Source organism: Stegastes partitus, unplaced genomic scaffold, assembly GCF_000690725.1.
Source record: "Stegastes partitus isolate 25-593 unplaced genomic scaffold, Stegastes_partitus-1.0.2 Scaffold442, whole genome shotgun sequence".
NCBI classification, from domain to species: Eukaryota; Metazoa; Chordata; class Actinopteri; family Pomacentridae; genus Stegastes; species Stegastes partitus.
In genome coordinates, this window is record NW_007578173.1 from 41,233 (window position 1) to 67,786 (window position 26,554).

Here is a 26,554-nt window from a genome sequence, read left to right on the forward strand (position 1 = left end):
TACAACATATATAGCAGCTCCACACCACTGAGAAGCTGCTTTCTTACCAAATCCTTGTAAATCATATGACATCCAGCTACCCGTGAGCAGATGCGAACATGCATGTTTGTCAGTGTTCTCAATAAAATGTGAACTTGAGCCAGCAGGAGGCCAGCATTAGAATAAACAGCATTGATGCGCTCACAGCAGACGACCTCAGATCCATCACCGGCTTGTCTAAATTGAGCGCTCAGGTTTATCCACGAGGACTGTACCTGCAGTATAGTGGCCTTTGCTAGTCTGTGCTGCACAGAAGGCCACTGCAGAGAGGCCATTGTGGTGGCTTTATTTACACATGAATTCACACCCGAACGGCGCACGGACACACAAACACACATGCACGTCACACGCTGTTGCTGAGCAGACTTGTAAAGGGGGCTAATTTGGGAACAAAGCTGGAATAGAGTGTTACTGGAACAGATTTTTTTTTTTCTAATGCTGTGAATCAGACAGACCAGCTGTGTGTCTAGACGCACTGTAACAGGACAGATGTAGCACACATTTACATATTTACCTGCAATAAAAAAACAGACCGCTCCTTTTTCTAGGTTTGTCACTATGCATTTACAATAAGACTGCCGTGTACCAAAAGTACTTGTGGTGTGTAGTCAGGTAGACAACCAGCACAACACAAAAGCATCTTTTGTAGTAAGACTGAAATGTTCTAGAACCTTAAATAAAACATTTTAACCACAGAAGACACCAAAACACTAACACCGTTATAAGAAAAAACAGCGAAAAGGGACTATTTTCTGTTTTCCACTCATACATTTTATTTCTCAATTATTTATTGTTGCGAATGGAGGAAACACATTTTACCTGAGGTTGTTGGGAAGCAGTCGGCGAGTTAGTTGACAAAGTTGCTGCTACACTTTCCAGGCACTGTGAGTCTATCATGTGTCGCCACTAAAATTCAATACGCTGATGCTAGTTCGGGGCTTTAAATCTACTTCCATGAACCCGCGAGGCTCGGTGTCAGATGACTCTGTTCAGGGGAGAAGTAAAAAACATAAAAAATGGCCTCCTGTCTCAGCTTGTATCAGTGCTGTCAAGAAAGATGGAGTTGTGGCAATTCATGCGTATTATATATTAACAGTACATGTTTGATTGATTGTGTATCAAAGATAAGGAGAAGACGCAGATATATATACAGTCGCACAAGTGAAAAAAAAGAGTAAAAAAAATAAAATCACCATCTACATACCAAGGTGCTAGATAAAAAAACAAATACACAAATGGAAATCAATAACTCTGAATTGCTGTAATCATTCTAAATATTAAGCTGTTACATTGAAGTCATGGGATGTCAGTCATGTTTGTTTCCAACAGCATAATGGTGTCATTGATCCCTGATGGCATTAAGAGATTAAAAGGTTCCCCGTCCTCTCCGTGTTGTTGACAAGCGCCGTAACGCATTACAGTCATTAGCATTAAGCTGCCTCATCAATAAGCACTTGGCTGATCCATCAGTCTTCCTCAGATGTAGCCCAGGGGACCCCAGCATAGGTCCCTGCCAGCTCAGAGAGTGGCCCCACGGGCACCCTTGATCTGTCGGTCACCACACAAACACAAGCACACACACGGACACACACTGCCCTAGTGTTTGCCTGACAGGGAGGTTTCAAGTGTCACTGCGAGCTTCTGTTTGTAAAAGTTCTCTGTTGATGCAGCTCTAAGTGTTGTGTCAGTGTAACCACTTTTGCTTGTCAGCACGTTAGGGTTTGTCAGTGCACTCTTGTTTGTCATTTTGTTTTGTGTCGACTTGATCATTGAGCCCTTGAATGTGTGTGTATATGTGTGTGTGTGTGGGAGAGACAAAGAACGGGGAGTCGCTCAAAGTTAGTGTTTCTGCTGTATCCGTCAACTTTAGTAATGTCTTGTACTGTATTTTCATTTACAGATGTCATGTAGGTGTTGGTGTGTGTGTGAGACTGTAAGTGTCAGGTTTGGCAGTGCCAGTGTCAGTCAGTGTAAGACTATGTGGTGTCAATGTATGACAGCCAGACGTAGTGCGAAGCGATAGTGTGCTACAGTGAATGACAATGTCTCGACTTGGAAACCAGCGTGCGGCGTTTGAGAGGGAATGCGAAAGGGAAAGACAAGGGAAAAGACAGATGCTAGAGAGTGCTACAGTTCATCGTGTAAGGCCTCTCCCTCTGCGTGGTCCAGCGCTCCCATCAGCAGCAGCGCTCCGGTCGTGTTGTCTCGAACAAAGACGATGAAGGGGTGGTCGGCGTAGAACAGCTTGGGCTTTTCCACGCTCTCATCCTCTAGATCTCCTTTCCCAGCCTGAGCCGCCAGCTCCAGGGAAGCCCAGTGGACGACCCCGCCGAGATGTAGCTTCCCTTTGCTTTTGTCCGACACCCCGGAGAAATCTGCCACCTTCTGGTCCCATGCATCGGTCAAGCCCAGAGCAGACAGCTGTTTCTGGAATTAGAAAACACAGAGTGATATAATTTATGGACTGCTTCAATTCAGTTCTCTCGAAGCTCGAGGCCATCGCGCGGAGAGACATCCTGCGATTGTGTGCGCCCGAGCAGCTGCCAGGACACTGATCAATTATGCACGCAAGGAGACCAAACAACGAGTAGGAGGGAAAGCATATTTTAAAATTTCATGATGCTGTGACATTCAGAAGTGAGAGACATGCGGTGCCCTTCCCCAACCTCGCCACATGATTAACGTGAACATAAACATACCCTCCAAACCAGTCAATCATCAACTTTTCTGAGGGAGTTCTCTTGCTAAAATGTTTATTTACTTTATATCCCCAAAAATTCAAGATGGGAAGGAGGCTGACAGTTGCCCTTGTTGTGAGCTGGCAGAACAAAGTGGGCGACAGGCAGAGAGGAGACGGAAGGAGGAAGCAGAGGATGAATAATTTAAGAGTGATGCCCCGTGACCTCAGCACCTCCTTTGTTTTGCCTCTGATATGAATTCCACAGAAAGTCGTCGTCATGACAGGTAGTTTATCCTCCCATGGCAGAGGGCCACTCACAGTGACAGGCTTCTCCAGGGGCCAGATGAGAGCATGTGTGGGTGTGAATGTGTGACTGTGCGGACTTATGTGTGTGTGGATGTGCGAAAGGCCACCGTTGGAGGAGAGCTGCACTGGAGATGAGTGGGTGACGATATTGTTTTCGAGCATTGTTTAAATTTTAGCTGACTACACTCTTCATTGAAAATATCCTTTTCTGGCAGACAACAACAGTAAATCATTTGGATGCATTGTCTGGGTAAATGTAAACGCTCTGTGGGTGCCGCCTCACTGACTTCGGCTCTCGTTTTTAAAACCACATTGTTACAGCTCAGAATAACGCAGCTTGGATGTTAAAACCACATGCTAATGGATAATTGTAATAATCCAAGTAGAAAGGCTGCTTTTCTGCTTAAGTGAGACGTGCACGAAGGAGGTCGTTACACTGGATCATGTCAGCTTATGCATAAACATTAAATAAGTAGACGTATATACAGTTGTAGGCATCTGTCACTCCCGTTCTCGTATCTTCACGCAATTCCACAGAGACACACATGCCACCTCCGGTTCTAATGCACTTCTATTGTCCTCATCCATTATTCCTCCACTCTTCCTTCTTTTCCTCCACTCGCTACCACTACATCACTGTCTTTCCTCTGCTGCTCTGCCACTTGCCTGGCAATCCCATCCCTCATCTAGCCCACGTGCGTCTATTTTATCCCATTCTGTTTCTAACTCAGTCTTTCTCCTCCCAACCTCATCCTTCTCTGACAAGGATTCTCACCCGGCTCTACTGTGCTCTCGCAAGTTTTCGATCTACATTAGCAATCATTTAAAGGTTTTTTTTTTTTGCTCCTGAGACCACCTCCGGTGAAAATCAAGTCTATTACCCTGAAAATCAAGTCTTTTAACTTGTTAACATGTGTTTTCTATATCCTGGAAGACCTATGGTGAGTGAAATAAGCAGTCAAAGCCATGGCTGAGCATTTCCACCTCAAAACTCTGGTGTACTGATGACACTGAAAAACACAAATTTGGACTTCTGGGCTTCATACAAAACAAATCTAATGTCGTGGCTACACTGATATACAACATATGTAGACTGGATGAGCCTCAGAATATATATGTATATATTATTTATTGCCTACACCTGCAGCATATGTATGGTGGAGAGTTCTGGCAAAACAAGACTGTGAACTTTTATTTTGGGATTATTGTGTCTTTGGTTTTTGTTACTAGTACAGCACTCTCAAACATCTTTATCCTTCTTTTCTTTTTTTTAAACAAATGTGTATAATATGGGTAAAATGATATATGCAGACTACAGTAGACTTTCCAGGGGATAACGTTACTAAGAATTTTATGTGTACTGGTAGTTTAATTTGAAAACCAATACAGACCCCTTTCTGTGCAAAAGAGCTTCATGCCTCACTTAAAAAATTAAGAACTAGTCTATTTTTGCGTTTTAAGTGCGGATCTCCACTGCACAGACACACCACTTACACACCACTCAACACGCTGCTCACATGCCTGGTGTAGCCAGTTTCACTGACTATAATGGAAGTATAGTGACGCAGGAAACGCCCTGTGAATGTTCCGCATGCGTTATGCGTTGATTGCAGCCATGGGGTTTGGACATAATCCTATCTACTTGCAAGGTGTGGCTTTCGATACCATTTCTGTCTTTCAAAATCTGTTTCTGGTTTGAACACGTGAATTAATCCAATATTACGCTCACTGAGTAGTTTCGCAGTGCTTCAGCAGAGTCAAAGGTGAGCTGGTGTGCTCGAGCTCTCAAGGTGGGAAGTGAATGGATCTCCACATTCTAGAGAAATCAGTGGTGTAGAGTTGCATCATTTCAGTGCAGGAATTAAATATTTACATGAATAAAAAAACTTTGAAATCTGTAACTTTACACAGAGATGAGTTCTTAGGGGTTTGATCAATGACCTGAGAGGGACTTCGAGCCAAGTTTGTGTGAGGGAAAAGTTGTTTTTTCCAATTTTTTTTTCAACAAAATCCACTTACTTGGCTTGCAGTGTTTCAGGTGTCATTGTGAAGTGTATATAAATATTTATATAAACAGTATAAGTCAATCTTATCTGGCCTAGCTTTTCTCTCTTATTCTGCCTGTCAAGGCAAAAGAGTTGGTAATATTTCTGAAGTTATAAAATCGAAGAAATTAAGGGACCTGGAAGCAGCACAACGGGATACAGACATGGGAGATCAGAGGAGCCCATTGAGGCCTTATGCACCGGAGAGGTGTGGCACTGCATTATATGGGGAGAGAAACCTCTGGGAGGTGCTCTTTGGCTGCCCTTTCTCTCCGACGCACCACATGAATCTTAGATGGAACAGAACTGGGCGGACTGCTGATGCCCCGCACAGCATCAACGAGCTATTTGTCTGCGAGTGAGAGCCACAGGCATTGTCAGCTGGCGGTCTCTTCTGTGTGTGTGCGGAGGGCTTCCTTGGCCTACAGCGGTGCAGTCTAACCAGGCCTGAGGTAGCATGGCATTAACCCTCGGGCGTGCAGCACTCAGCATCACATTATTCCACCTCGACGGGTGAGCCCACTATGTAGCATGTTGGCTGTACCTGTGGGGGTTTTACGGGGACAGGTTGTGGCAGCGAGGACATGTTATAGCTCTATCTGTGAAGAGTCATCATTGCGGATGATTTTTAAAAAGGCAGGGCAGCTTTAATAATGACAATGGGAGAAAGAAAGATGAGAGGGAAAGATCAAATAGGGAGACTTCTGCTCTTTTCAGCTGCTGCATGCAAACTATGAGATCTGAACTGGGGAAAAGACCTTAAGATGATTAAAATTTCAGAAAGACTACACACCATACATAATGAAGATTTCCACCAACATACAGAGATGCTTTGCCTTGACAGGTAAAATGGAGAGAAAAATCAGGTACACTGAATCCCGTTTGTGTGTGTGTGTGTGTGTGTGTGTGTGTGCGCGTGCGAGCGTTTGTGTGTGTGTGTGTGTGTGTGTGTGTGTGTGTGTAGTACTGAATGTACTTGTAACCGTTTCTTCTGATTGTCTTTTATTGTCTTTTGTGATGTTTTATCTCTGAATTGTATATTGCATTTGTTGTTTTAGAAACTGCAGTAGAGCCCACACAAATTTCCCAAGGGTACAAAAAACAGTATATTTGTTTCTATTTTAATCTTGCAAGAACTTTTCCCGTGCAGAGTTCCTATACAAAACAAAAATCTATCAAGAACAGTGTCCCTTGCTAATTATTGCTACAATTAGCTAAGAAAAGGCAGCAAAACAAAGAAAAAACACTAAGTTTGGATGAGGTAGCTGATTAGGAGGCAATGCCAAATGCAATGCAAATGCAAACGACAGAGAAAGAAGAGAGTGGAATTAGTGAGAAGGAGCAAGAGAGAGCCATAGCCCTGAACTGAAACATGATGCACTGAATAATACAATAATTCTCACTTTACGATGCAATAATTTACTTAGGGCTGAACTATTACTTTCATTACCGGCATGAAATGACAGAAACTAGTGCACTAATGATGGGCACTATTTCACAGAGTTATGTCTTCAAACTGATTGTTTTTGCTACAGCAACCAAAGCAGAACCAAAGAAACAGCGAAAGCCTCACAAATGAGAACCTGGCACTGGGGACTGTTGGGCATTTTTAATTGAAAACGACTAAAATGATGAGTCAATTATCAAAATACTTGCATACATTTTCTGTCAGTCTGCGTATTCATCTCTCGATTCATTGGTCTCTCAGTTTTGTTTTGTTTTCTGCCAATGTTGAACGGTTTCTTCCATGATACGACGTCAATGGCAATATGTTAGTTGTGGAATGTTTACAGCACATATAGCCACAATGGTTCAGTTCAGTTCTGACTGGGGAGCTTTGCTACATGTCATCCATCCCTCTCTGGCTCCACTTGTTTGCTTTTGACTCTCCATTATCATCTGAAATAAAACTGACAAAGAAAAATCTAAATAAAAAATAATTATGGGAACAGTGGCCATTGCTTAGATCTAGAGGTGGAAGTACTCAGATCTCCTACTTGTATTTTTTTTTTAAAAAAGTAGCAATGCCACACTTCAGAAACAATTACGTAAAAGTATTAACGTCAAAAAAGAAAAGTGAAAGCATTAATTTTGCAAACCATATTTTATACCAATGTATATTACTGTATATTTACTGATATATACATGTGATCATGAATTCAGTGTTGACAGAGTTGGTTCAACTACTTCACATAGTTTATCTTGTGAATATCCCTTCAGGGTATCAACATAGTTTAATGGTAATCGATAATATACACCTATATATCCATCTATCTAAACGGGTACCTCAAAAAAGTTCTTGGTCTCACCTGGAAACATCGGAAGCAACTCTCATTTTGGGGCATAAGTTGACTTCTGGAAGTCAGATGGTGCCAAGTCAGGTGACTAAGGTACAAGGGACGACAGTTAAAAGCCACATTTGGCTGCTTCTGCCACCTGTGTGGACGAACACTCTGTCCTGGAGCAACATCACTTCAGATAAAGGTTTCCTCCCTTTTCTTTGAATGTTTCATAGATTTGAGTTTTTTGTGGACAGGGATATAAGGTACTATAGAACACAGGTAGGTTCCCAAATGGGAGTTACGCCCCTTGTTTCTGGGTGAGGCTGAGAACTTTTTGAAGTACCCTTGTAGACAGATGAATAGGTAGATGGAGTTTAGGTTTCAGGGTTATAGACCCTAATGCTCCTGCTATTGTTGGGATCACTGTAGACTTCCACATTTGGTCCAGCTGTTGGAACAGTGACTTTCCACAACTGCTTCATTCAGAAGACAGTTAAGGTAAATTCTTATAACGCCCCACACACCACACATTGATTGTACCTCTGCAGAGCAAACACCAGGTGACCCAGACCGGAATGAATTCGATCCAACCTGCTCTAATCAATCATGGTGCCTACATCATGGCTATCATCAGTCTAACCATCATAACAAACTAGTTGTAAAAAATACCTTACCTTTAGTCCTCCTGAACAGTTTACACCTTATGTTCCCTTTGGCTTACTAATAACACTTGTCAAATGATTCTTTTAAGCTGCTGCCACCTTAATTAACTGCAGACATGTTCTGCCTAATTCAGTAGTGCCCTTAACATCCAGTGTGGGCGGTTTCAAGCATGCAGTATGTGGCACTGGCATCATCACAGCTCCATTTCATGGACACATTTGATGTAGGCTTTTTAAAAAAAACACACAAAAAAAAAAAACAGAAAAAAACCCAAACCTTTCTCTTTCTCTCACATCATCAGCTCTCTTGAGGCTTCAAAGCCTCTCCATCTCTTTATTGAGTCTCATCAGTATTACTCCTACTGGTATCTTATTTACATGGGCTTTTACCTCTTCCGCACGGTCAATGTCTCATTCATTCGTTCATACACATCCACAGCTCTTTATTCCACAAGGCCATTTTACCACAAATAAATAAAAAAAGGAGAACGTAGCCTTAGCTTTTAGTGTTTATCTAATGTCCATGAAACACATCTGATTAATTCATAGGATGCGGGGCGATGGTAGCTGTGCTAAAACAGCTGCCCCTCGACACTGTATACTGCGGAGTGTGCTCTTGTAAATATTTGATGGCCTTTTGACCTCATTAGCCATGATTGAGTGAGCTCTCTGGTGCACACTCATATGTCTTAGTCACCAATTGGAGATACAGCCAGAATGGAGCTCAAGCTTGGCCATTACTGTGTATGTGTGTGTGGTCCAGTCAGCAGTGGATCAGAGAAAAAGGGAAAGAGCGATGAGGGTGGTTCATTCAGTGACCTCTGGGCCAGGCTTGTTAAGAAGGTTCTCCGTCTCTGGCTACAGACCCCGACACAGCCTGCCCTTCACCAGAGGAAAACACCACAAATAGGGAGACGGACGGGAAGGCCAAACTCTGGAGCTATTCATAGTTCTTTGTTACGCTTTCCACCTTGTCCCCAAGCAATCATTGACCCTCCTCGTCCTCCTCTATCTCTCCTCCTCACTTGCCAGGCGAATGTCGCTCCTATTTAGGTCAGCAGAGCCAAGGTGCAGCCGCTCACTGATCGCGTATTAGACGCACATGTGAGACCCACAAAAAGGATTTAGATTCCTGAGACTGATATGACAGAGAGGACAGAGGTGAAGGAGGAAATGGGTGGAAAATCTGCCCAACAAGACTCAGAGGTGAGTGATTTTGTTTGTTCTCATTTGGCACGAACACAGGACACAAGTGTTGCGGGTTGAAACACACACTACTATGATCTTCTGTTTGTCCAGATGCTACCCTCTAATCTCAGGAGTCTGTGGCCGTCCCAAGCACTGACAGAGTGGTAAACAGTATTAATGCACGGTGATGAGCAATTATTTGCCTGACCCAATTGGAAAAATAATCGTCAGAGAAGACATGGCACGCTACCACTGGCCAGAGGGGTTGGACAGACAGACGCAATGAGATTGGAGTGGGCTGAGGGTTTGTTCAGAGCTTTAGCCCTTTCATAATGATTTCTCAAATGCACTTCTTTTTCTTGAGAGAGCAAACAGAGGGAGACAACTCGTCACGAGTCAGACAAACAGGGGCCAGAACCCTGATGTGCTTATCCATAATTAGGTTACATAATGAGAGCCCTGTACAGCTACTTTTCGTTATTTACAAGAGTAAAAAGTTTTTGCTTCTGTCTGGCAACCTCACTAACAGAGACAAAAGAGGATTTGTGCAACAGTATGTTTTCTTCTCTTTCTCTGGCAAAGTCGTAGCCGTGTCTAAAGGAGTTGTTTCAAGGCTTTAGTTCTAGATTACAGCCTCCTCCTCCTCTGAGTGTCTTGACAATGTTAATGTCAAAAGCTTGTTCTTCAGGCCATGGCTAGTAGAATAACATGGCGGCTCAGCTCTATAGAGATGCTTGTTAAACTAGAAAGAGGGCAAAGTAGATTTCATCAGCCCATGATGAGGTTACAATGTACATATGAAGAGGACATGGTAATAGGTGCCAGTCAGTGTAGCCTGCCCTGAGGAAATGGATTTTACTGCATACCCTATGTATCTGTCAGTTTAAACTAACCTCTCTCACTTTGTTTTACTTAGGCACGCATCACTCTCACTCATCCACAACTGTTATACTACCATCTACTGTATCCCTCTGGGTGTAATCTCACTGAACACGATGCAAATTTTGGCAGCAGAGTGAGCATATTAATGTCAAGGATGCAAACAGATGTGAATACCCTCTAAGCTGTAGAAATTTAGGTGAATACACATCTATGCAAATTGGAAAATTGTCCGCCTAAGCCAAAAAATTTGAGCGAGATCCAAAAATGTACAGAGACAACATAAGGAGAAAAACTGCACATTAATAGTTAGTTACAGCTACAGACTGCATATGAAGATGGACAAATGGCAATTAAGTGTAGCTTTGAAGCTCACTGCGGTGGCTCCAACTGTCACCATCTTAGTAGTTCCTGACTCCTCCTAACTCCCGGCTGATGTAAAAATAAGCAAAATATGGAGCGTTAGTGGGGCATAAGTGCGAAAATTGGACTGTGACACTTCTTGTGCACCGAGCAGCCGAGCTCATAATAATGATAACTTCAAGGAATAATAGAATTGAAAAAGTGAGTTATATGAAAATTCAACCCCAGAACAACTGTCATGAATGAAGAAGTAGAGGAATGACTTGCTTTTTGGAGCCAGCCACATGTGGTCACTTGAGGAACTGCAGTTTCTGACACATCCACACTGGCTTTATATGTCAGAGGTTGAAGTGTGGTTACAGCTAGCTCCATGAATAAGTACACTAAAAGCATCCTAACATCTGTCTCTTACTAGTCGGTAATGGTTGTGTACAGTTGACGTCCTGTGTTGTGTACAAGTCTAAGAATATTTTGATGGTTAGCTATCGTAATAAATTCCAGTCTTTTCTTGACTGTGTTTTTGTCACTTGACCCTGTTTTATTTCATGACAGCCAGCTTGAATATATAAAGCCCTTTTCACACTTGGGATATGTAACATTTATGCTTCATCAATTTGTTAAAGTGACAGCATTCTGCTATTCAGACAGAAGCCACTTTAACATTAATGTATCTCACAGCTTCCTTCAGATGTGTGTCCTTCACAAGATATTGGACAGCACATCAAGTGGTGTATATTATATAGCAATAAAATAATAAACAAATGACTTGATCTAAACCGAGAGAATGCTGATCAACATGCTCCAAAAACTAACTGCCTAGTTTAATTGAGATTTCCTAAACACTGAAATGTGTATAACCTAACTTCTACTTTATCGACAAAATAAAAATATCACAACACCCTAACAGAGCTCAGCTTGAGGACGGCAGTTTATAAACTATGACTCTGTGTTTGACAGCTCACCTGTCTGAGCTGAAGCAAAGAACACAGTGTGACTTGCTATTAGATTCTGATTAATCCTGTCTCCATGTTGGGGATGACATATAATTATAAGTAACTGGTCAAGTAACTACTGCTACCCCTTAGGCTTAAATAAGCACAACTCTCTTGCTTTATAAACACTCACATGGATGCAGCTGCTGTCTGATGCTGCAATAAACTCAGGGGAAAGACTCCTACAATCAGCTGGAAACAACAAACTAAACTTGAGCTCCTGTTACTGTTTTGTTAAAAAACGGATTACATTCATTATTGGTAAATCTCGCTATTCTTGCCAAGAGAGTAAAGGATGTGTTTTTTGGATTTTGCCAGGCAAACTGTGTCTTTTTTGATCAACACTGGTGCTTAAATGTGGAAAAAGCTTCCTCAAGTCCACCCATTAATGTGGCAGCATGTAGTGTCCGACTTCTGATGTGTTAAAAGTGAGGCGGAAATGTAACACTATCTAGCGTTGTGAGATTGCCGTCACAACTTTTACAGAGAATTGAAGAATTCATTCAGACATGAGACCAACACATTCCGATGTCGTCTGATTAACAGAAAGGATTGCATGACTGAAATCGGACTAGGTGAAAGATCCTCTCCTTACTAGAAAATAGTTGGGTACAAAATATTCATGTAACAGCTTCTCATTTTGACTTAGCACTTTTTAAAGTTTAAATGGCAAACATTGCCCTTGAAAGGTCACTGAAGTTCTCACTAATTTACATGAATTCTGAAAGTAATGTGATGACAGACCAAAGCTAATCTTGGCTGTTGCCAGGTCGGTGTGCTCTGTACAAGCTTTTGGCTTTTTTTTTTTTTTTTGCAAAGGTTTGTCTGTGAAGGAAGAAACGGTTTGTACAGTGCCAACATCAGTGGAGCAAAAAATCGTATCAGGACCGTAAGTATTTGGGTCATGAAGCTTCTACAAAAAAGATGTGCCGAATTTAGTAGGTCAAAACATTTTTGTTAATGCCATCAGTTACAGGATGTCAAATGCAAAAAGCTTGACTAGGACATCCCTTGTAAGTATATTTGGCAAATAAAAATGAAAACGTTAACCTGTAAACTATGACTGCAGCCTCGGTGGCTCAACCGGATAAGACTGCGAACCATGTACAGGACCTAAAGTCCTAGACGCAGTGGCCGCAGTTCGAATCCAGCCAATGGCTCATTTGCTGAATGTCTTTCCCCCACTCTTCTCCCCACGTTTCACCGTCTCACTACACTGTCCTATCAAATAAAGGCGAAAAGCCCAACAACATAATCTTTAAAAAAAAACAAAGCAAACTATGACTGTATCTAATGCCAGTGCAGTGACCCTGTGATAAAAAAAAATAACAATAATAATTCTTTACACCCCAACCGCCTGAGCAGGATATTCTCAACCGTATGGACGCCTGTGTGATTCTAGCATCTTGTGTGTACACTTGCTCCTGGTCAAATACGTGCTTTTTCAACAGCCCAACAATTCTCAGTCAGCCGCCCAACACACCCTCCGGTTTGGCCTGTGTGAACCTTGACAACCCACATGAACTCACATTAGCATCAGCTGCCACTAAGCTGCTGCCTGTCTGCCTGGCACTCTTTCCAGTCTCTTCTCTCCTGACTAAGACCAGCTACCTGCTGGCTTTGAGGGCACCAGGAGCAGAGATCCAGACTACCAGCTGGGCTGTGGCATAACCTTTGAGCTCCTGCAAAAGGAGGTCTGTGGGAGGCTTCCAGAACCCACTGAGAAGTACAGGTCATGGTCAGGCCCTGAGGTCCTTCTGATCTTCCTAGCAGCTAGGGTTTGAGTCACTGCTAAAGGCTGGTATGATGCCTGATGCTATGAGTACAGCTGGACGCCCTATCACCTCAAGGGAGAGAGGAGAAGAGTGGGAAGGAGTGACATTTGAACTCATCTGAGTCAAAGTCAGCATCGAGCTGGAAGGGGCAAGCAAGGCTTCTGCTTCAGTTACTAAGAGCACTAAATCAGGAAGTGGAAGAGGAAGACAGAAAACTAGACAAGAAACAGAGGTCACAGGTGTAACACGCATGGGAAAAAAAAAAAATTGGGGAAAAAATGACGAGCAAGAACCACAGCACATCACCAAGACAAAGCACCAAGGCACAAGGACAAAGGAGAGAGGAGGTAGAATGAGCCAAGCGCAGAAGAGGAGGAAAGACAGAGAAATGAATAGAGAAAAATTACACTCAATGGTAAAGAAAAAGAAATCCAAGATAAGCAGAGTGTAAGTCAGGAAGAGAAGCTGGCCAAGACAGAGACAGAGAATAAAGAAGAAGAGACATGGAAAAACCAAAGAAGAGATGAAGAAGGCAAAGAAACAATGAGAATGATGACTGCAACGTTTGGTGATATGAGAAAGCATATCAGGTGAAGTGAAAAATGAGTCAGGAAATGAATGAAAGAAGAAACTAGAATTGAGGCTCTTTCAGATTCCACTACAGTATTAAAAAGCTGAGTAACCGCCTCTCCTCTGCACATCCAATGTACTGTAAAAGCACCTTAGTCCACTGGTGTGAGTACAAATGCTAAGAACATGGATCAAAAGACAAACTAAAAAAGTATCAAACGGCATTACTCCCACAGTAACACCTACAGATCCCTCTGGACGGAAAGCACTGCAAAGTCCATTTCTAGTGTGGCTGAGGTGACAATTGAAATGAAGCTGAATCAAGACGGGCTTCTTCTAGAAAGGATGGAGCACCTGGCGATCCATACTTGCTCATGGATTTGCCAGAGCAAGTAAAAGGGGGATAGTTAGTATCCCCCCAAGGATGTGGCTGCGCTGAAATAGCATGCATATCAACAGTAATGGAAGGTAGCGGACAATGAAAGACCAGGGGAGCTTTTCATTACATCAACTTATGCTTACTTGCGTCCTCTTCCCTCTTGTGGCCCAGAAATCATTTCCACTTCACCATCATGGGGGACCTTCCATATATTGATATCACATGTATGTAATGTTGTTTTGGAAAGCAAATATAAAAGTACAGCTTTAAACGTTTTTTGAGACATAGAAGGGATGATTAATAAGTTATGTGACTGTCTGTGGTGCATCCAGTCAAGCATGTGCAACATGTGCAAGCAGTAAGTGTCACAAGTCAGGAGACCATGTGACATCACACTATCAACAGGAGGACTTGTCTTGCACGTTTCTACGAGTGGTGGCAGGTGCACCACAAACCGGAGAAAGGAGCAAATAAATTCTCTGTCAGTCAGCAGTCAGAATGACCAAGTCGAGGATCATCACTGGTGACAAGAGGTGGTTCCGTGGCTACCAATGAGAAGTGGCAGTTTTCACAGTGGAGCAGCTTGCAGGTTGCAAAATGGGACAAAGCACATCAAATCAGCAAGCTTATAGTTTCCTTCAACATTCACATGGTTGTAAACTGGGAATTAATCTCCAGGGTTGGACTGTAAAGGTAGGGTTCTACTGTAATGTCCCTAGGTGTCTGAGGGAGAACATGCTGCGCAAACAACCTGAAATATGAAATATGACGCGGCGGCAAGAGGGTGGTCCAACAGCACCTTGCACCCACTTACAGGTGAAAACACCACAAAAACACAACTGTCACTCCTCACCCACCCTGTGACTTCTTCTCCTTCCCCAAAATGAAAATCAAGTAGAAGTCTTGCAACAAAGCTTAAGAGATTGAGCGCTTATTACAGATAGCTTGACATGTTTACGGACTGGAAACATTCCAAGCATTGCAAAAGTGCTCGGAGCTACTTCGATGGAAGCAGCAGCAAAATTTAAATCTGCTAATGTTTTTGGATTTTCATAGGCACAGGCTCTTGGTCAAAACTCATAAAGGCAGAAATTCAGATGCAAAAAATTGTCTTTTCATGTACTGCTCTTAAAAACACTTTCATAATGGGTCACATTACGTCACATAAGTGAGTCATCTCCGACTCAGCACACTGTACAGAAGTACGTGGCAGTGAGTCTGAGCAGCTGTGTTAAATAAGTGGTCTTTTTGGCATTTTATAATTTTTCATCATGATGAGTGATTGTGTGCAGGTCGCTCAAACTCCAGTCGGTAAAGACACTGAGTCCACACTTCTCCTAACTGCGGAGCTGTTTTCATGCCTGTGCAGTTGTGTGCAACGATCAGACAGGAGACTTATGTTCCCACAGACACAATAAAGTACCAATTAGGACATCCATGCCAGAACATGCAAGACCAATAGCTGGCTCAGTTCCTTCAATTCACACACCCACTTCAGGTCCACCATCAGCAGTAGCTTCTTTTATTGGCACGAGTAGGACCAGTGATTACGAATTGGTCAGACGTTCAGTTTCACCCGAATGCTAACTGTGCAGACTTCTAAATGAATCAGCTCTCTCTCACCTCTCTCTTGAAACAAGCCCAATTTGACTTAAACCAGCAGATCTTCAAACATTCATTTCTGTTATAGGCTACTATCATAGCTTTAGTATTAAGGAGAAAATACCAGTTGTGTTATATCATGATGTGTGACAGCAAATTTTATGGAGATGTAACACAATGTTCTAACATCACACATTGGCTACTCACCAAGACACCTGTCCTGTTCTCGACTGCTTCTGCTCACACCACTAACTAATTTCTCCCTGAGGCAGTTATTTCTCCTATTCACTGTCTGTTCCTGGACACTGTGACACTCAGCAGGCTCATAATTATAAAGCTGTGGTGTTTTATAAGCCTATGAATGTGCATTCTCAACCTCTTCAGTTCCGAAAGTAGTGTTATGATACATATCTGTTATTGCTGAATTTGATCAAGCTCGGCTGTTCTTTCTTTTGTAACATGGCAACTATTTTGTGTTTTTTAAAGTGCGCATAAAACTCTAATTGTTACTGTAATGCATATGTACACTTTAACTTAGCTTCTGCTTGATTTTCCTACACTGGAATTGACTAGGGTCCCCAGCCAGCAAATATTTTTATGATAGAAACTATGGAACAAAGGTTTTTTTCATTTGGTAGCTTCAGCTCCTCCGTCCTTGTGTCTTGTCCTCGCATCGCCCTCTTTCACATTTTCGCTGGGAGGAGCTACATGTTAGCATAATGAAAAGCATCTCAAATCGAGAAGATAAAGCTTTTATCAAGACATGACCCTGAAATGGAACAAGGTGTCACAGTGACTCTGATTATCCTCAATGGGCTTCTCAGAAATAGCATCAACCCAATCTTCTATAAGCACTAATAAGCAATTTAGAGCAGCCAGAGTCAGAGTGCCCTATGCCTGTCATGGAGCACAGGCATAATTTATTAGCCATATGAGACTCAGTGTATGTGTTATGAAGCAACTTATTTAAATTTTAATTATTAAGAGTGTATGCCATCTCTTACGTCTACACCACCAGCGCAATTACATGCAATCAGAGATCTTCTAGTTTGCTGTACTAACCTGCAGACTGAGTGTGCTGGTGACGTTTGCCTTGGGCAGCGAGATGGCCACACTAGTAACATTGGCCTTCTCCAGCCACTTGGACAGCAGCTCCAGGGTCAGCAGCTTGTCCAACCTGGCCAGACTTTCGACGTGAAAGGGCATCAGGAGCATGATGCTGGCCTTGCCTCCCCACAGAGGCGCCTCTAGAAGTTGCACCATGTTGTCAATGTCTTCATGGCGGCGGTACAAACCTGTAGGAGAGGGCAGCAGGAGGCAGGCAAGGGGTGGAGAAAGAATCAGAGAGTCAAGGAGAGAAGCAGAGCCAGAATATAACGTTTCTACTTTTCAACAGTAGTTCAGTGCAGTATTTCTCCACAGCAGTTCTCTTGTAAGTTGGTTCAGAGTTGCATTTTTCAGCTGTGTCACTGCAGTCATTTGGAGCTCTCACTTGCCTGAATGAACTGAACACAAGTAGGAAACGCTAGACTTGGTTTAGCTTCAAATATAAAAGTGAATGCAACCTGCAGTAAGATGACAAAAGATCACTGCAAATATCTTTCTCATGAATTGAAAATGAATAAACAGCACTAAAAAGAATACAATGCATCTCTCAAACATCTTCTACTGCAGCCATAGAAGAAATTCATTCTGCCTTCTTGTTTTAAGACAATACATAAAATATGAAAAGCGTGCTCAATAAATCATAAGGTACATTGTGATAAATAGTAGGGAAGCAGATTGGACCTTACAGATGCTCAAGCCATTTTAGAGCTTGATTCCTTTTCGCTGCATTTATTCGCTGGCAGGAGTACAGCAGCGACAGACTGTGGTGTTTTTTTTGTTTTTTTTTATTACCTGCTCTGTGCATCATCATCACTTTGGTGTATTTCTTTCCCAAGAAGGTACGAAGATCTGTGCTCTCTTCGCTGAACTGTCTCTCCCACAGCCCTGAACAAAGAAAGCCATTTTAAATAAAGAGTGCCTGATGTGGATAGGCTGTGAAAAAATAATCAATGATTGAAAGGGGTGAAAAAGTCAACAGCAGGTTAAACAATGCCACGTTCATATAATGCATGTAGGCCTCATACACGGTGGCACTGCCTCACATTGTTCATGAATTATCAATAAGTACTGCCCATTAAAAAATGTATACTGTTCTCTGTGCTGCTGAGCTGGAGTGCTATATTGAGGCAGTTATAAAGTCCTTAAAGCCACCACATCCCATCCACTGTTCAACACCTCCCACTTGGCCCTGCTAACCCCCTGACAGCTGTCAATTTAAGAGGGGCAGAGAGTAGTGGAATTACTGTTGTAATAACCTTACAACACATTCTCAAAGCTGTCGCTCCATTCAATAGAGCAGGGGACATTGGATGGAGGTCAACAGATTATGGCTTGTCGCATTTTCGCTCTTCTTGACACAACTGAGCTGCCAATGGCTCCAGCTAATTGTGGTTCTTTTTATTGATTAATCATTTGAAAAGATCACTGCAGTCACCACACAATGCGAAAGGCCATCAAAAAAAAATGTGACAGCATGAAAAAGACTAGAGACTGATTGCTTGATTTTTATCATTCAATATTTGATGGAGAAATTGGGCAGCATTGTCTTTTGTCAATATTGTTGATAACTGATCCGAAAATACATTTGGAAAACACACACTGTAGGATCGCAGAGCATAAGGTGGCATCTAGAAGTTCAGGTGTTTGCAAGAGACAGACAAAACCAAGACAGAGTCCCAAACAAGCTACCACTTCCATTTGGCTTTCTACGGAAAGAAAAAAAAAAGCCTCAGACAACATAAGTCACAACATGTCACGGGGAATGATAAAACTCCTACACACATGGTTAAGATAAACATATATTATAGTGTTTCAGTAATAACACTACAACCAAAGTGTAACTGCTTCCCCTGAAGGAAATTGGATTCTTTTCAATTCAGCTTTGTTGTCATCTTTTTTTCCAGTCGTAGAAGCTGTATTTAAACGTATGAATAGGAAAACTAAGACTCTACAAGCATGCTAGCAGCTATGGAAGTGTGCACCTATGTGGCAGCCTCCATGATCAAGTATAAAAAAAACTGTTCCTAAAATGGCCAGTTATAGCTGGCTCCAAAAGTGAGCCAATCCATTTAGACCCCCCATGTTAAAATGCTCATGTTTACAGCAGAAATAAATATTTAACAGTCTGGTAATTCTGCTTATCGAACTATAGTTCCGATTGTGAGTCTGAGGTTCAGGTGAAGTTATTACTTTATGAGTAATAATAATCTAATAATGTACTGTATTATAGCATACCAGTCACAAAAGACGTTTTTGTTTGTTTGTTCGCAGCGAGTACTTGTACTTTTAATACCATCGTACATATTCCTCATTATACCTACATACGTTTACTATCAGTAACATTTTCCCTGCAGGACTTTTACAGTGCAGAATTAGCCCTTTCACGTTGTACAGGATCGTCCTAGATAAAGGAGTACTTCCTCCACCATTGCACATCTGTCTATCGAGGTAAACAAACACCTAATAATTACATGAACTAAAACTTTGTTTTTAACCAGTAGTGATGGAGACTTGTGGGTTTGCTGTTGGACGTGAGTCTCTCCTGGAGTATGAGAGAGGTAGCAGCATGTTACTGCAGTCACAGTAAAGTGCTGCTATTAGCGCAGTAAAGTTACGTTAGTCAGCACCAATGTTCCTCAAAAAGCATTATGGTTACTGAACACCTGTATATTGTGTTTGTTGTCCCTGTTCATGTAAAGTTGCTACAGCGTTCTCCTGCACACTTTACCAGTGAAACTCCACTTAACAAAGATGAATGTTACCAGCAGAAACACAGCAAAGTAATGATAACCGTAGTGACTGTCGTCTCTTTTCTGGTTAATAATTTCAGATTTATCTCAACTATTTTATTGTAACAATAGCAGAGTCCAATGTTGTCCTTGCAAAGCATTATGTAGCTGAATTGGTAAATAAATGTGATTGTTATGAGACAACTCGTGTTGTTCACCTACAAATCAAGCAACTCAGCAATGACTGAGTAGCTTAACTGATAATTCTCGATTCATCATTTATTAAGGCAAATGCATTAGGAAAGTGGAAAGACATGCAGGCATGCAGCTCACGTGACCAACAGCAAAGACTGACAGCAGCTAATATATAGTTGGTGTTTGGTGTGCACTGTTTATTAACTAGTGTGACTGAAATTTGTTTTGGAACTGATGAGCAGAGACAATATGATTCCTTTTGAATGAGAACTTTGGAAACAGTTCCAGATACCCAACCCTACAGCCTGGTACAAAAACTTGAGCTAAGCAGTGTCAGGCACTGCCAAGATGGTGACAGCCGGAGCTACAACACTAAGCTTCAAAAGCGGAAGGTTTGTCCATCTTTACATACAGTCTATGAAGTGTACTCAGGCACAAAGAACTAAACATCAGTCAGCTAATGTGCTTAGAGTCACAAAGCTAACATGGTGATGCTAAACAAGTATACTATTTAGCATGCTTCATCTTTGATTAGCATATTCAAGTGACTGCTAACATTACTAATCAGTGCTAAATGGTTATATTATTTTGACCTGCTGGTGTCGCTACAGGAAAGGTTAGAGGCTCACCAAAGTGTTAAGGATTCATCCTGTGGGGACGATGGACACCTGTGCAAAATTTAATGCCAATCCATGCAGCAGGCTTAACAAAAGTGGTGGACTCAGCAACCAATGAGCCATACTGCCATTCCCACAACATGCTGCCAGCTTAGATAAAAAGAAAGGTATCTTCTTTTTTTTTAAAAATACATTTTGTTGTTGTCAAGCAGCAAAGGCAAAAAATAGGGAGCAGATGCTAAAATATTCCAACATTTAGTCTTCAGTAGGACTTAGTTTATGCTCTACTACCCAAATGCCATCTGTGTTATTTTTTTCAGACCCTGAAAAGCTTCAGAGCTGAGGAAGATATATCACTGTTTTCAGAGGCTCCCTGGTACTCCTCATGACAAGTAAAGTGAACTTAGACTGTTAAATTGTTGTTGTTTTAAACTGTTTAACTGATGATCAAATTTAATGTTGATTCGTTTTCTGGTGATTAATTAACTGACTAATTGTTTCAGCATTTGAGGTGACTTTCCCACAAACCACCCAGGCTTCACTGGACCCCAGCCAATCACAAATCATGGCTAAACGACATGTGATTCTCTCTCCCGGGCAAGTTAGCACATGTCACAGACGTTTACTCTGCTTCGTTTACCAGACAGAGAAATATGATCACACTGGAATTCAAAAACAACTGGCTGAAGGTTACCTGAAGTGGCAACCGTGCTGTTGAAGTGATGTCATGATGATGAACAATTTTCTCCACAGCATGAGTACATGTGTGTAAGTCGAGCAGGGATTTAATGACCTCAGCAGTCTGCACAGTGCAATCTGTTGATCTGTGTGGGGCTGTGTTGGCTTGCTTCGAGACAAGCAGGCCTGCTTTGGGCTGCACAAAATATATGGACACTGAGAAGATAGATTTGGTTGCAAAAAGTAACTCAACATCCACTGAAAGGAAATATTTTACCAACAAAAAGGATGATGTTGACCAAAAACAACTTCTCTGTCGACAGGAGACACCATGACTAATTTGTTTGACCATTTAAATCAGTAGCACAAAGCTCTGCATGATCAATGTAAAGCAAAAACACTTTTGGATGCCTTGTCAGTGTTACACCATATAAGAAACGTCTTTTATTTAATATGTTTTTTATTTTCTATGCAGATGCACTCTCCTACAAAAGCAAGCAAAGATTAATTCTTTCCGAATAGAACTAATCAAGTCATCTTGAGAAAATCCCTATTTTTTTTTTTTTACATTGCAGTATATAAAAAAAATATTGCAATGGCAGTTTTTTTACAATACCGTGCAGCCACAGTTGTCGGCTTGTTTCTAGGCCTGCTTTGGGTTTGCAATCCAACTGTCCCCTTGTACGGAACAATGCTGCCGCATCGAGATCCCTTGAAACCCGAATCCATTAATATCCATCAGCAGTAAACAGTGAGACAATTGCGCAGCTCAGAAATCCAATGCTCTCACATTTACCAATTCATACTGTAAACTTAAGGCAAAATCCAGATGAGGATCGATGAGGCCGACTGGCTCCCTCTCCTCCCTCATCAACTTTTGATTACACAAAGTTGTGGTATTTCAGAAGCTATTATTAGAGGTTAAATGTGCTGGGACTTGTTGTTCTGGCTTGCCTTTTCTACTTCCATATGTTGCTGCATTATCCTGTGCAAGTTTCTCTCTATTGTCTTTTTCATGTTATTTTCTTTTGTTGCCAATGTTTGTTTATCTAAAAAAAAAAAAAGGCCTGAATTAATTACCCAGTGCGGACTGGAACTCCCAAGGCAGACCTTTTACATCCCTCCATTATGTCTGTCAATCTCTTTCGCTCTCCCCACAGGCCACCCTCTTTTCCTTTACTTCTCTCGGTTTTCGCTCTTTTACTTTCTCCCATCTCTTTTACCCCACTTTTCTTTGTCCCCTTCCCATCGAGAAATCTCTCCTTTTACTCTTCTTTCTCTGGAGTCCTCTTTGCTTTTAACATCTCCCTACTACAAACATGTTCCACTACTAATTGGCCCTGACCTTCCTTTTCTTTGAATGCTGTGTACAGCCCAGGGAAGGAGGGACGGCAAAGAGCTTTTTTTTTTTTTTTAATTCTCCCCCTTCAATAATTAACTAAAGGGAACGAGAAGTGAAACAAACAAAAATGGGCAAAGAAGCAGATGCCCGTTCAGTGCCAAAAAAGATTCCAGCACTATCTCAGAAAGCATTACATTATCACACACTATAAACTGCTTCAGGACTTGGAAATCAAAAACAAATGAAGTTACAACAAAACCAGAGGCAGCTAGTAAAAGCAAGAAGAAAACTATTGACCATTTTTAAATTATAAATCAAAACTAAAAGAATCCAATTTTACGTGATCTAATTTGTGCGCCGCAATCTGCTGTATAATCTAATTTGTGTATTTCCGCCACAAAATTAATGAACCAACCAACGAGGGTTGCTTCACAGAAAAACTAATTTCATGATGAAGTCCAAGCATCAAACAAAGAAAATTAATTAAATTGCTTATCAATGTATAGTCTGTCAGGGAATTTTATTTTTGGAGGGCTGTCTATCTGTTGGCAACCTGTTTTCACTTCAGCTGCCTTTCCACCTAATAAAAAGAATACCTGCAGGAGGAAACAGAAGGAATAAAGGCAGATAGTCGCAGATAAGGATGTGAACAGGAGACATGTGGGAAGAAGAGGAAGAGGAGACAGGGGTAGATTAGACACGCGATAAACAATGACAAAAGCACAAAAACAGAGACAAACGCCACAGAAAGAACAAGTGAAACAGAAGGATATATTTAACACATCATCATCTTTTGTGGAGACTGCAAACAAAAATGAGATTCTACGTCAGCAGGCACACAAACGTCGACTGTGCTCTGAGACCGAGAGAGATGGTAGATTAAATTCCTGAAAAGTTATCACAAAAATGGAAGATAAGCTATTTCTTTGACTCACAATAAACTAAAATCTAGCTGTATTGTAAATACTGACAGCCCCAAAAAGTAAAATTTCACTTTTAATGGCACATTTAGAGTGATACAATGAACTTCAGATAAGCATTAGATGGATATGTTTTTGGGATGCAACTGTTAAATCACAGATGGAGCTTCTAACTGACTGCATTTGTACAGAAATATTGACTACTTTCCACCACTGCAGCCTGTCACAAAGAACAGAACTGAGCCAAGCTGTGCCGCCGCGGACTTGGAGCGATCCAAGCACAGATGTTAGGCATGACACCGAGGGAGAGAGTCTGGACACTTGTTACTCAATTATTTAAGATGACACATCACCCCCCAATGGAAGATGAATAAGCTCTCAGTGATAGACCCCAGAATCATCCTTTATCTGCTGTGTCCACCAGCTGGAGTCCAACGCATGTACGCACACACGCAGACATGCACAGTGCACACAGGTGGACATGCTGGCACACACCGCCAAGTAGGCAAAGTGGCGGATAGGCTCCCTGTGCAGTCTGAACACTAAAAATGGTCCATGCTCACGCCATATTAGCATTCTAGGATGTCTCATCCAACGCAGTAAACAACTCCAGTGCAGAGACGTTGCATAATGCCAAATGACTCCACAATAATAAAGCACACTAATCTATTTTCGCCTCCCTCCGTCCAACCTGGTTGCTATGTTACATGCCTACACCCAACCACTTAATGCCACTGGATGCTCGTCATAATTACATTTTCATAATATAGAGCTGCTTCACGGCAATCTTAGTTAGGAGCTGCAGTGAGTTGCAATGATTAATCGATTAGGTTCCAACTATTAAACATATTCATTACCAACTATTTTGATGATTAACTAATCAGTGAACATTTTTATTTAAATAATACTACATTCTCTGATTTCAGCTTGTTAAAATCTGAATTCTTTCCAGTTTCTTTACTCCTCTATGACAGCTAACTAAGTATATTTGGACTATGGACAAAACAAGACATTTAAAGATGTCATCTTGGGCTTTGGGAAACACTGATCCACATTTTCATCCATTTTCTGACACTTAATCCACCAAACAAACGATAAAATATTAGAATATTGAATTAGAATGTAACAGATTAATCAACAGTGAAAATAATCATTAGTTGCAGCCGTATTTTGGATGCACAGACAAATGACATGATTCTGTGCTATTTTACTACACTCTTATACTGTTTGTACGCACCTTTAAAGCGGAGGGCATTGGCCAGGATCAGGCCTCCAGCCTTGACCTTGATCTCTGTCTCCAAAGGACCTCCTTCCAGCCCGTTGAGCTCAGCCTTAGCCCAGTCATGGAGCCGCTTCTGGTCAGCCTTGGAGTCACCTTTCTCCAGTGTCTGATGCTGCAGCCTGAACCTGCTCTGGCTTTTCTTGACAAACTCCTGGCTGAATGCAGGAGCCTGCTTTAAAAACACAGCCGAGGATGCATGCAAGTGAAAGCTGGTTCCGTTAGCGTCACTGAAGCGCTTTAACGACTCAGATAGAAGCTCCCCAGCCTGTGCTCCTGCCTTGGAGGGGGATGCTGGCTTGAGGAGGTCTTGCACCTGGCTGGCAGTGTTACCTGCAGAACCTTCACCCAGTGCTTCAAGTGAGGCAGCCACGAGCAGAGGGGAGAAGAGGGTGTTCACTGAGCTCGAGTCTGAGCGCAGGGCCTGGTACAGACGCAGACCCAGTGCCCAGGTCGGGTCACCCAGAGGAGGAGGCGGGCGAGGTGGGGCGCTGGCTGGGGCAGCGGGGCTCGTCTTGGCTGAATTAGTGGCGCTGCCTTGCACCAGGAGAACTGGCAAAGAAATTAGGAGACAGAAATGGAGTCTGGGCAGCATGGTAGATCTGAAGGAGAGCACAGGAAGGAGGGGAATTAATAGAACAATTTGCTTGCAATAGATAAACTGTTTGTGTGTGCATGGCAATAAGAGAGAATGCATCCCTCTCATTCATTCATAATGCATGCAGACTATCGTACTACTCATTACAAATATTTGAACTTGATCTTTAACAGTGTTCAGCTACTAATGCTGGTGTTGCAGCATGCCTGGACTGCACTGATGATAGACACTTGATCAATAGCAAGAGGAAAGATGTTCGATAGAATGTTTGATATAGTGTCACTTGAATGTATTTGAAAGCACAAAACAAAGACGCAAAGTTCAGTTGCATTAACAAAAAACAAAACAAAACATGAATGCTTCGTCCCAGCCCATCATATTTGTTGATAATGAAGCTTCTTGGCCCTCTGATGCTCTCCCAGGAGCGAACACATAGGTCTCCACTTAACACTCTCGTCTGTCTGGCTTCTGGGATGAAGGCGGTTGTCGGTGCAGCACATAACCCCACCAAGTCCACTGATCTGCTTTTGGTAACCTGCTCCAAAGGGCTGGTGGACTTTTCGTTGGGGTGCATGCTGAGGCCGGTGTGGGGCCTCTGTCTGGCGATACCCGGTCCAGGCCAGCCACTCAGAACCAAACCCTCGCCAACGGATTCCCCCGTGTATCACTCTTATACATTCTTGTAAATTTTGTTGACTTTCTTCCCTATTATATTATCTAAATTTTTATGTTATTTTATTTTATGTCATTTTACCTTTATTTTATACCCTACCAGAATATTCTGTGTTGTCTTTTTGCTTTGTTTACTCCCTTTGTTGAATATTCATGGTGCTGTAACAACTGAATTTATGATTAATAAAGAAAATTAAGTCAAAGTGTAAGCTTTCACATAACTTCGGCTTTCTTTTTTTTATTTAATGTCTATCAAGGTGAAATGATTCCCATTCATTTCTGTTTATGAGTGTACATTTATTTTCATATTATTATTATTTCATCATTACTATTCATTTGTGTGTTTCTCATTAATGTGTTTGTTAAAATTATTAATGTAATTTGTATATTTGTAAAGCTGGACCGGACACGTTAAAAATAAAAATAATAAAAAAAAAATAAAAATAAAAATAAAAAAATAAAACAAAATATGAATGTAACGAATAAATTGTCTCTTTTCAACATAAAAAAACTACAGTCATTTTTACTATTAAAAATATCAAAACTATCGATCTTAACTTAAAATTAAGCGATTTATTGTGATATTTTATCCGCTATATCGCGCACCGTTCATATTGGCTCTCAGGCCATCCAGACACAGCCTGAGGAAATTCCC

General features: G+C 41.7%; 1 protein-coding gene across 2 annotated transcripts in view; it reads right to left on the reverse strand.

Annotated features, from left to right (window-relative positions):
• Positions 1–787: 787 nt before the first annotated feature.
• Positions 788–26,554, reverse strand: part of serpinh2 (serine (or cysteine) peptidase inhibitor, clade H, member 2) — a 137,441-nt gene continuing 111,674 nt past the window's right edge. For both annotated transcript variants that reach the window (XM_008286206.1, XM_008286208.1), the window contains 4 exons: positions 24,588–25,231; positions 17,662–17,754; positions 16,825–17,057; positions 788–2,466 (listed from right to left, as the gene is read on the reverse strand). In XM_008286206.1, the coding sequence (XP_008284428.1) occupies positions 2,167–2,466; positions 16,825–17,057; positions 17,662–17,754; positions 24,588–25,231 (1,270 nt within the window). In that variant the 3' untranslated portion in view covers positions 788–2,166. The remainder of the gene's footprint in view (positions 2,467–16,824; positions 17,058–17,661; positions 17,755–24,587; positions 25,232–26,554) is intronic.